Genomic DNA, 11,502 nt, shown 5'->3' on the forward strand with positions numbered 1-11,502 from the left:
GATAGTTGCACAGCGAACGTTGTGTTCCAATGTTCTCAACAAATCCTTTTGCAGCCACCAGTTGCTAGTTTGGGTCACTCATGGAAAAGAAGCTTTTTTTTCTCTGCGTCACTCATGGAGAAGCAGAAGACGAAGAGTAGAAACAAAAAGGAGTGCATAACGTTTTATTTCCCTTTACATATAAACGACGTCGTTCAAAGGGATGATTAGTGCCAAATTAGAAACGACGTCGTTTCATTGGGTCCAGCGTGGCAAGAAATGGCCATGTCTCTGACGGCGTTAGTGCTCCGGTGACGGAAATTGGGAGAAGGACTAACGTGGTGCACTTTTTCGAATCTGGGGGATTAATTTAGTGCAATTGGGATCTCGAGGACTAAATCAGTGCAACTCGTCAATCTTAGGGACCAAAGTGGGGCTTAACTCTTTCGAAACACACCCTTAAATGATTTAATTAAATTGTTCTATTAATTATATTATATGTCATGCACACAAACCTTATTAATATATACCTTATATGTACATTAAGATGGTTTATTATTATTATTATTATTATTATTATTATTATTATTATAAAAACACAAGCAACAACAACAAATTCATGATAGAAAACAAAAATACAAACCACAAAAAAAATTCTGACACTAATATAATATCCCCCACGCCATGGAACTTTCTCACATGGTCACATTTACCCCCATGCACTTGCTAGTGTGCAAGACTATGGATTATAGGGATGTGGCAAACTAGAGATATAGGCATATAGCAGATGATGCACACCTCAAGCTCTTTTTTATTTAGTTTATTTATAAGTTAATATTAATTAACCGAGGTTGTTTCTGTGTGGAGGATATGTTAATTACTGAACCCTAATTCAGATGAGAAGGGAATCCCCTTGGAATAGGACCATAGTATTCTTTTGAAATAGCGGGTCCATTTCTTCTTGGGTCTTCAAACAATTCTGAGTCTCCAACTGGAATAACAGGAATGAGTCGGAGTGGAATATGGTTCTGTCCATAGTACATGTTGGGTTTGTAATAGTACACCTTGGGTCTACGAAGTTCTCTAATTGAGATGGGCTTTTTTGGCCCAAAGTGAGGATGTGCTAGGATCAAGCTCATGCTTGACAATGTTACGACAATTAACAAAATTTTGATGAAGGATTGACCATATGCCATGGTTTGATATATATATATTGTATTCAAGAGTTTTGGTTAAGGTGCAAAGGAGGAGTCTATATGTTTTAAGATAAATTGTATGAGAAGTGAAGGGATGTGATATATATATAGTACTTGATCTTATTTAACAAAAATGAAAAACTAATACTCCAAATAGATGTTAAACGCATGTGAAGTGCCCATGTGGTTTTGGAGAACTTGAAGAGTCATCACACCCTTTCATCGTTTTGAGATTCTATATTTAAAAAAGAGAAAAATTATAAAATCATCAGAATTTATTATTTTTAATTATTAATATTTAAAATTATGAAATAAAATATATTATTAGATTATTAGTCTAAAATAACTACACTAATTAAAAGAATTAAGTGATGGTTAAGTGATGACAAAAAATAATAAATTCTGATAGTCCGATAATTTTTTTTTTAAATATTTCATCCCTTTTAGTATTCATAATTTTTTTTTAAATGAAGTTTCGGAATAATTGTTTATTCTTTTTATCTCAAAAGAACATCAGTGAATTTATATAATGACATTCTTAATTTAGTTGTGATAGATAAATAACATATAGTTCTATATATTTTCTTGTTTAATTAAAGGTAATTTCATATATATTATGTATTTTTTTAAAGTATGGTTAAAAGGAGTGTGAGGACTGAGGTTCTCAGGTGTCCGGCTAAAGGAATGAGCTCCCAATAAGTTGAACCTACTTTTTTAAATGAAAACTAATAACTTGATAAAAATTGTAAAACTGTCTTATAGTTGAAATTGAACTAAACTAAGTGACTCTTCTCTTAATTTCATTTGTAAGAACTCCTTTAGGTAGCGTTTGGTACAGAGACAGAGACCGAAAGATTGAGATTCAGAGACAAATACTAAGAGATAGAGATCGAAATAAATTTTAGTATTTTGTTTGGTGTAAAGTGAGAGACATAAATTGAAACAAAAATAAAATTTTAATTTAATTTGCACAAAGGATAAAATTGAAATTAATTAATTAAAATGAATGTATTTTAGGTATAAAATATTATTAAAATATCAGTTTTCGTCTCTAAAATCTCTACTTTTTGGAGGTATTGAAATACTGAAATTTTAGAGATAGAGACAAAAATTTTAGTACCAATCTCTGAGTCAACAAACATAATATTATGTCTCAATCTTCCAATCTCTATCCCAATATCTCAAAACAAATGCTACCTTAAAAACACTCCTCGCGCTGTTAATTAGAACTGCTAAACAAAATGAGTTTTGTTAAATCCTAAAATAAAATGAGAAGGCGACCAGAGAGTTATACATAGGCCTTTATTATCCATAGTTTCTCTTCTTTATCTTTTTCTTTTCACATAATTACCCTAAATCTATAAGTAACTTTGTTATTCCATTGTAAATTAATTGCCTAAACTATTTCATTGAATAATCTTAGAACATATATATTTTATGTGTGTTTCCTGAGCAAATACAATCACTTATGTTCATTTAATATCATAAAAAATTATACAAAACTATAAAATCAATATTATTATTATATTTATAAAAATTTAATTTCTATACAAAAATATAAAATTTGTATTTATATTTATTAAAATTTACATACATAAATTAATATAATTTAAATTTATATTTATTAGAATTTACACATATGTTACGGCCTGGCCCAAAACACATACGGGTCGACCCGACCTCTTGAGAATCCGACCCGAGCGGTCGGGTACTCCGCACTCGCCACGATGCCTGGACACGCGTCCTCACCAGCCCCCCAACACAGCTGTGAGGAAGCTTCGAGGAAAGTGAGCCCATCCCCTCAGGGCCCACCTCTGACACAGTATAAAAGGGGAAGGACCTGCCCTTCCCCCAAGGTACATCACATACTACACCTTATACTCACCTGTACACTCACTGACTAGGGCGTCGGAGTGTCTTTGCAGGTGGCACCCCCCTTTTCCTCCTTCACATATCGGTACCTCGACAGCTCGGTTCACCAACGCTCGCACGGCCACAACGATCAAGGCACCTCCCCCTCATCTTTACCCGAACAGTCCAGCAACCGACAAGCTGGACATTGGCGCCGTCTGTGGGGACGCCTAAATGGACGTCGTGCCGGGCGCCGGAGACCAAGGCCGAGGGGCGGGTGCAGAGGGGGCAGCCTCCGTCGCCTCGCCAAGAGGACGGCGAAGGTCCCCCCGACAACGCACTGAACCACATACAAGGACGCAACCCTTCGGAGGAACTGGCGGCGACAGCGCCAGAATAATGCAGGAGCTACGCCACAGGGTCCAGAACCTGGAACGGCAGCTGGCCGACCAGGAGCATGACCGACGAACCACCGATCCTAGCTACTCCCCATCTCCTAAAAGCCGAGAGAGAGATTCCCACCGAAGTCGTCTACGACACGCCTCCGCATCCTGAACAGAAGCGGAGAGCACTCGAGAAGAGTCACCTATCCCGAGAAGACGAAATGAGACAATCATCTACTCCCGAGGCAAGGAAACACGTTACACGGGACGAGATCGCAAAGACGGGGAAGAGAGGTATGAGAGGTCACGGTGACCCGTGATAATGGGCGCCACCCCATTCCATCGATCCATCCTCGAAGTTCGGTTGCCGAAGCACTTCGACAAACCAACGGACATGAGGTACGATGGAACCCAAGACCCTCTGGAACACCTCACAGCCTTCGAAGCTAGGATGAATCTGGAGGGAGTAGGGGACGAGGTGAGATGCCGAGCCTTCCCGGTGACCCTGGCAGGACCCGCGATCAGATGGTTTAACGGCCTCCCGCAGGGGTCCATCTACAGGTTTTCGGACATCAGCCGTGCCTTCCTAGCCCAATTCACAACACGAATAGCAAAGGCAAAGCACCCGATCAACCTTCTGGGGATAACCTTGAGACCAGGAGAGCCGACCAGAAAATACCTGGACCGGTTCAACGACGAATGGTTGGAAATTGACGGCCTAACCAATTCGGTGGCCAGCCTTTGCCTGACGAATGACCTCCTCAACGAGGACTTTCGAAAGTACCTTACCACGAAACCAGTTTGGACGATGCACGAGATCCAAACGATAGTCAAGGAGTACATAAATGACGAGGAAGTCTGCCAAGTCGTGGCTGCCAATAAACGACACTCCGGCTACAACCAACCTAGGCAACAAGGTAATGGAGAAAGACAAAAAGAACAAGCCAGGGAGGGAGCGCCAGCAAGGCACCCAGACCATTCCCCCGGGTCGGAAAATTCACCAACTACACTCCGCTCACTCTTCCCATCATGGAAGTTTATCAGCAAATTGTCGAGAAAGGAATCCTATCGAAGCCCCGACCACTTAAGGACCGTACGGGGGGAAACAAAAACTTCTATTGTGACTATCACAAGGGCTATGGTCACCAAACACAGGACTGTTTTGACCTGAAAGATGCACTAGAACAAGCGATAAGGGATGGTAAACTAACAGAATTCTCCCATCTTATAAGGGAGCCGAGGAGGCGTCATCGCGACCAAGACGAAGAAGGCAAAACCCGGTCGGCAAAGCGGCGACAAGAGCCAGAAGACAGAGATCACGGCCTCACCGTGATAAACGTAGTGACAGCCAAAAACGCCGCGCCAAGGTCGTGATCGGCGCACAAGAAAAATGCCAAGGTCTTGGCGGTCTCCTCCTCACTGGTGCGAAGCTCTAAGAAGCCCCCTTCCATCTCTTTCGGCCCGGAAGACCAGTGGTTCGACGAGGCCCCTGAAAACCCACCCATGGTCATCACGGCCAGAGTGGGAACCGGTCTCGTCAAACGAATCCTTGTCGACACGGGGGCAGACTCAAACATTATGTTCCGCAACGTGTTTGACGCACTGGGGCTAAGGGACGCTGACCTGTCGACTCACCAGCACGGGGTCATTGGGTTGGGCGACCACTTCATCAAACCCGATGGAGTAATATCCCTGCCGGTCTCAGTGGGACAGGCCCAAGGCCGAAGATCGGTGATGGCCGAGTTCGTGGTCCTCCGAGATTCCACCGCCTACAACATCATCTTAGGAAGAAAGACGATTAACGATGTTGAAGCGATAATCAACACGAAGCTGCTAGTCATGAAGTTTGTTACCGATGACAGATCTATAGGGTCCATAAGAGGAGACCTCAAGACGGCAGTCGCTTGCGACAACGCCAGCCTCTCCCTAAGAAAGAAATCAAAAGAGGCGTCAGGGGTGTTCCTGGCCGACTTAGACGCCAGGATAGACGACAAGCCCAGGCCGGAACCGGAGGGGGACCTGGAGAAGTTTAGGGTCGGTGACATGGAGGAGAAGTTCACGTTTGTCAATAGAAACCTATCGCAGGAGTTGAAGGGACCCTTAGTAGAAATGATCAGGGCCAACGGGGACTTGTTCGCCTGGACGCCAGCCGACATGCCGGGCATAGACCCCAACGTCATGTCGCATCACCTAGCCGTCAAAACGGAAGCCCGCCCGGTGGCTCAGAGGAGGAGAAAGATGTCACGCGAAAGGGCGGAGGAGGTGGCCAAGCAGACGGCCAGCCTCCTCGAAGCAGGCTTCATACGGGAACTAGACTACTCGACCTGGCTCTCGAACATAGTCCTAGTAAAAAAGCACGGCATGAGGCTCAATCCCCTGAAGTGCGCCTTCGCCATGGAAGTCGGGAAGTTCCTAGGATTCATGATAACGCAAAGAGGCGTAGAGGCCAACCCGGAGAAATGTCAGGCAATACTCCAGATGAAAAGTCCCAGTTGCGTCAAGGACGTCCAAAGATTGGCAGGTCGACTAACCTCATTATCCCATTTCCTCAGAGCTTCAGCAGCAAAAGCCCTACCTTTCTTTAATCTCATGAGGAAAGGGATAGCGTTCGAATGGACGCCTGCGTGCAAGGAAGCTTTCAAACACTTCAAGGAAATCCTAGCAACACCCCCTGTACTCGAAAAGCCAAAGGCCAGAGAGCCATTATACCTGTACCTCGCTATAACAAGAGAAGCCCTCGCTACCGTCTTGATACGAGAAGAAGGAAGGGCTCAGCAGCCAGTCTATTTTGTGAGCAGAGCCCTACAAGGGGCGGAAATAAGGTACAGCAAACTGAAAAAGCTAGCTTTGGCACTCTTGACCATTTCGAGGAGGTTAAAACAATACTTCCAAGGCCACCGGATTGTCGTAAGGACGGACCAAGGAATCCGACAAGTACTCCAGAAACCCGATCTGGCAGGAAGGATGATGACTTGGTCCATCGAACTCTCCCAATACGACATACGGTATGAGCCTCGACAAGCGATCAAGGCGCAAGCGATGGCAGATTTTCTAGTAGAGATAACGGGAGAACCAACCGAAGAGACGGGCAGACGGTGGAGGCTCCACGTGGACGGGGCCTCCAATCAGACATCCGGGGGCGCCGGGATCATCCTAGAAAGCCCGACCGGGGTCATATACGAGCAGTCGATCAAGTTTGAATTCCCCGTTTCGAACAACCAAGCAGAATACGAAGCCCTCATAGGAGGCCTAGCCCTAGCAACGGAAGTCGGAGCGACAAGGCTGGAAATATGCAATGATTCACAAGTTGTCACCTCCCAAGTGAACGTGAGCTACCAAGCTAGGGACTCGCTACTACAAAAGTACTTGGAGAAAGTCAAGGATCTGAGTCGAAAGTTTAAGGAGGTCACGATCCACCACGTTCCGAGAAAAAGGAACACACGGGCGGACCTCCTATCGAAGTTGACTAGCACAAAACCGGGAGAAGGCAACCGATCTCTCATCCAAGGAATGATGAAGGAGCCGGTAGTCACTCTACACCTCTCAAAGCTAAGCCCCTCATGGTTGGACCCCATCACCGACTTCTTGGAAAACGACAAACTTCCCGACAACGAAAAAGATGCTAAGAAGCTGAGAAGGGATGCAACCAGGTATGCGATCATCCAGGGTCAGTTGTTCAGGAAAGGATTCAACCAGCCCCTACTGAAATGCCTGCACCCCGACCAAACGGACTACGTCCTCAGGGAAGTCCATGAAGGGTGCTGCGGCCATCACATAGGAGGCAAAGCCCTGGCAAGAAAATTATTCCGGGCAGGGTACTATTGGCCATCAATGATGGCAGACTCGAAAGAATTCGTTAGGAAGTGTGTCAAATGCCAAGAAAATGCCAATTTCCACAGAGCGCCGTCCTCCGAGCTAAGCTTGCTAACGTCTTCCCGACCATTCTTACAATGGGGAGTTAACCTCTTAGGGCCCTTCCCGGTTGGCCCCGGACAAGTCAAGTACCTTATAGTCGCCATTGACTACTACACCAAATGGATAGAGGCCGAGCCGTTGGCCAGCATATCCTCGTCTAATTGCAGAAAATTCATGTGGAAGCAAGTGATAACACGGTTCGGTATCCCGAAAGCCGTCATCTCGGACAATGGAACACAGTTCACCGACAAGAAATTCACGGAGTTCCTCACCGGTCTGGGCATAAAACAGAGGTTCTCCTCGGTGGAACACCCCCAAACAAACGGACAGGTCGAGTCCGCAAACAAGATCATCCTACTAGGACTTAAGAAGCGGCTGGACAATAAGAAGGGTGCTTGGGCCGACGAGCTCGCCTCGGTCCTCTGGTCCTACCGTACAACCGAGCAATCTTCCACTAAGGAGACCCCCTTTCGGTTAACGTACGGGCTAGATGCGGTAATACCTGTGGAAATCGGAGAACCGAGCCCACGACTACTTTTGAAGGGAGTAGAGGAAGCTGTAGAGAAGGACCTGATAGATGAAGCCAGGGAGATGGCCCACTTGGCTGAAACAGCGCTAAAGCAAAGAATGGCCCTGCGCTACAACGCCAAAGCACTCAAAAGAAAGTTTGAAGCAAACGACCTCATCTTAAGGCGCAACGACATCGGCTTGCCGACCCCGGGAGAGGGCAAACTGGCAGCAAACTGGGAAGGGCCCTACAGAGTCAAAGAGGTGATCGATAAGGGCGCATACAAGCTGGAAAAGCTCAATGGCAAAGAGATCCCGAGGACATGGAACGCAGATAACTTAAGAAGGTTTTACTCCTAAGTCATTTACTTTGTAACAACACCTCAATACCTTGGCTACAATGATAAGATTTGCTTGATTACCAATTGTTATGCTTGCCCATATTTTTCCTATCTTGTGTTTACTTTCTTCTCTTTTTTGAGCAACCACCGTGCAAATGAGGATACACGGTCCCGAGACTGATCACCCCGGGAGCCCCTAGGCCAAGGACATGGCAAACGGCCATAACAAAAAGAAAACGCAACCTCAAAGAAATGCCGAGCTAACGGTAAAAACAAGTAAACCAGTAAACAGTGAAACGAGATCTACATGGTAATCAAACGTACGCAAGTACAAACCAGCAAACCCACTAAACGGGCAAACACAGTTCTACAAAAAGTTCAAAAGTTACAAAAATCACTTCTTCGGCATGTCGACAACCTTCCCATTCTTGATGGTTTTGAAGACGCCAATTGTCGATATATCGAAATCAGGAGCAATAGTCTTCACTTGAGCTTTGAGGGCCTCTTCGGTCATGAAAATCGCATTCTTGCCCTGCTCCTTAACCTCCTTGTGTTTTTTATTGAACACATCGGCCTCGTCCCGAGCGACCTTAGCGGCCGCAACCGCGTCATCCCGGTCTTTCTCCAACGCGGCCACCCGATTTTGTGCGGCACTCAACTGGCTCTTCAGGGTTATCTCTTGCTCCGTCAGACGGGACACAGACGCATCGGCAGTTTTCAACTTCTCCTCGGCCGACGCAGTCTTCTTCTCAGCGGCCTCGAGCTTGTTCCCAGCCTCGACCAGCTGCCCTTGAAGCGTTTCAACTTGAGTTTTGAACTTGTTGTTGGCGGCGACCGCAGACTCAAGCTTCCGACGAAGCGAGGCTATACCCGAAAGCTCGAACTCAGCCTTTGGGGCTATGGGCGCGCCGCGAAGGAGGGTGCGGTACATCCATCGTGCCTGCCCGTAGAGGTCGGTACCATGGAAATGTTCCTCCGTGCCAGGGAGCAACTGAGCATCTATGAACGCCCCAGCATCAAAGTTCCTTTCCATGACAGTAAGGACCCCCTCGGGACTAGACTGCGACCTCTGTCTCTTGGGGGTGGGGATGACAGACAACTCTTCATCTTCCTCCCGATGAACCGAAGACGAGTGCCCGGGAACAGCCACTTCCTGAAAGATGGGGGACGCGGAAGTCGGAGTGGCAACCTTAGTGGTCGTGGTGACGTCGGGAGGCGTGGGTGCCGCCTGGGCCACCTCGCCCTCAGGAACCGCCACCAACTGTCCCCCAGCCTCTTCGCCATCATCCTCCTGGAGGAAGGTATGGAACAAATTCTCCATGCCGGTCACTTCGGCAGATAGTCCCACTGCAAACAAGAAATGAACAAATTAGCAATCAGTACAGCAAGGCAAAGGTAAACAATCATACAAACGACGACACGACAAAGACAACTCACGAATATAATCTCGGGCGACCTCTCGGCTACCCATAAGGAGATGGGGATTCACATTATTTCTCCCAAGAACGGCCCACAGTATGTCGGCTACCTTCCGATCCACAGCCGACATCCCTTTGTAAGTAACCTTGATGAAAGGGTTGGACCCCGCCCTGAAGCTCCAGTACGTTGGGATGAGGTGCTCCCTTTCCAACGACAACCAAAAAGGGTGACGACCCTTAACCGGCCGAACTTTAAAATACTTGTCCTTGAACCCATGATAAGAGTCCTCAAACAAGCTGAAAATCCTCCGACCTTGGGCAGACCGGAAGGACATGAACCCTTTTTTATGTTTCCCTTCCTTCGAAGGGTTCGTAAGATTAAAAAAGTAAAGGAAGACGTCGACAGAGATCGGCAGCTCCAAATATTCGCACACCATCTCGAAGCAGCGGATTGAAGCCCAACTGTTCAGATGCAGCTGTGATAGCGCCACCGGATTGAAGGCCCGTCTGGAAGGGAGAGAAAGGGATGTGAACCCCTACTTGGGTGAACATGGCCTTGTAAAACCAGATCCAGTCGGTAACCCGGGGGCGTTGAAGTTTATCTCATACAACCGCTCGTGAGGAGCAGGAACATACACGTCATAATTAGCCTCCTCGTCAGTACCCCCACACAGGTACTCGGCCTGACGGAATTCCGTGAGTTCCTCCTCACCCATCTGGTTGGGGGAGTCACTGAGGTCGGAAACAACCCAGGCATACGGGTCGTAACCCGAAGCGGAAGTGGAAGCCCGGCCGACAACACGAGGCATACCTACAGTGGGGGCACCGCTCGGTTAGTCCATGAGGTCAAAAGCCAGAAAAAACCCACATATCACCTATCCTACAACCCAAACTAAGCGTAGCTAAAGGGGAGACCAATTAAGACCAAGTCCAGAATGGTAACCCCCTTGGCACACCATACTCGACAAAAAGAAAATACATCTACCCACAGAAATAAAAAGCAACAGACACCTATAACAAGCATGCAAAAAACCATTGAGGCAGAAGGAAGATGGTAATTACCTGGATTATTGAGAAAGTTCGGCAAGGAGCGAAACACGCGAGAATGCTGAAAAGAGCTTCTGGATGATGGGGAACACAAGAAAAAGGAGGAGCGAAGATGGGTAGGAGAAACAAGAATGGAAGAAGAATATGCGAAACTGTTTAAAACTGCCTTAGGGAGAGCGCGAAAGGCCTGGGGGCAAAATGGTCTTTGCATATGGGGTTTTTTTCAATCCATTATGAGCATTCAATGCCCTGCGTGAGAAACGAGGCGACAAACGAGTGCCCCGAATAACAAACGGGCACGCACGCGAGTGGCGCGTCCCCCACACGAACGGCCGACCTAGCGACTACGAATAAAGGGAACCCGCCACCAACAGCCCATGTGACTGATTGCCGGCGCGTTGGGGGCACTGTTACGGCCTGGCCTAAAACACATACGGGTCGACCCGACCCCTTGAGAATCCGACCCGAGCGGTCGGGTACTCCGCACTCGCCACGATGCCTGGACACGCGTCCTCACCAGCCCCCCCAACACAGCTGTGAGGAAGCTTCAAGGAAAGTGGGCCCATCCCCTCAGGGCCCACCTCTGACACAGTATAAATGGTGAAGGACCTGTCCTTCCCCCAAGGTACGTCACATACTACACCTTATACTCACCTGTACACTCACTGACTAGGGCGTCGGAGTGTCTTTGCAGGTGGCACCCTCTTTTCCTCCTTCACACATCGGTACCTCGACAGCTCGGTTCACCAACGCTCGCACGGCCACAACGATCAAGGCGCCTCCCCCTCATCTTTACCCGAACAGTCCAGCAACCGACAAACTGGACAACATATAAATTAATAAAATTTATTTATTAAAAATAATT

General features: G+C 47.1%; 2 protein-coding genes across 2 annotated transcripts; both read left to right on the forward strand.

Annotated features, from left to right (window-relative positions):
* The first annotated feature begins 3,731 nt into the window (after positions 1–3,731).
* LOC107481124 (uncharacterized) lies at positions 3,732–4,783 on the forward strand. Its single transcript, XM_016101339.1, has 2 exons — positions 3,732–4,326; positions 4,446–4,783. Exons 1-2 carry the CDS (start codon positions 3,732–3,734, stop codon positions 4,781–4,783), a joined length of 933 nt encoding a protein of 310 aa, XP_015956825.1.
* Positions 4,784–4,912: 129 nt separating this feature from the next.
* LOC107481123 (uncharacterized) lies at positions 4,913–8,191 on the forward strand. The gene has a single exon (XM_016101338.1). The coding sequence runs from the start codon at positions 4,913–4,915 to the stop codon at positions 8,189–8,191; it is 3,279 nt and encodes a 1,092-aa protein (XP_015956824.1).
* Positions 8,192–11,502: the final 3,311 nt, after the last annotated feature.

This window comes from Arachis duranensis, chromosome 3 (assembly GCF_000817695.3).
Source record: "Arachis duranensis cultivar V14167 chromosome 3, aradu.V14167.gnm2.J7QH, whole genome shotgun sequence".
NCBI lineage: Eukaryota > Viridiplantae > Streptophyta > Magnoliopsida > Fabales > Fabaceae > Arachis > Arachis duranensis.

Bases quoted from the DNA above. Each gene is read 5' to 3' on its own strand.
- LOC107481123 (XM_016101338.1), top strand. From the start codon at position 4,913: ATGGTCATCACGGCCAGAGTGGGAACCGGTCTCGTCAAACGAATCCTT.
- LOC107481124 (XM_016101339.1), top strand. From the start codon at position 3,732: ATGGGCGCCACCCCATTCCATCGATCCATCCTCGAAGTTCGGTTGCCG. The intron at 4,327-4,445 runs GTAATGGAGAAA...CCATCATGGAAG, and splicing joins CAACCAACCTAGGCAACAAG to TTTATCAGCAAATTGTCGAG.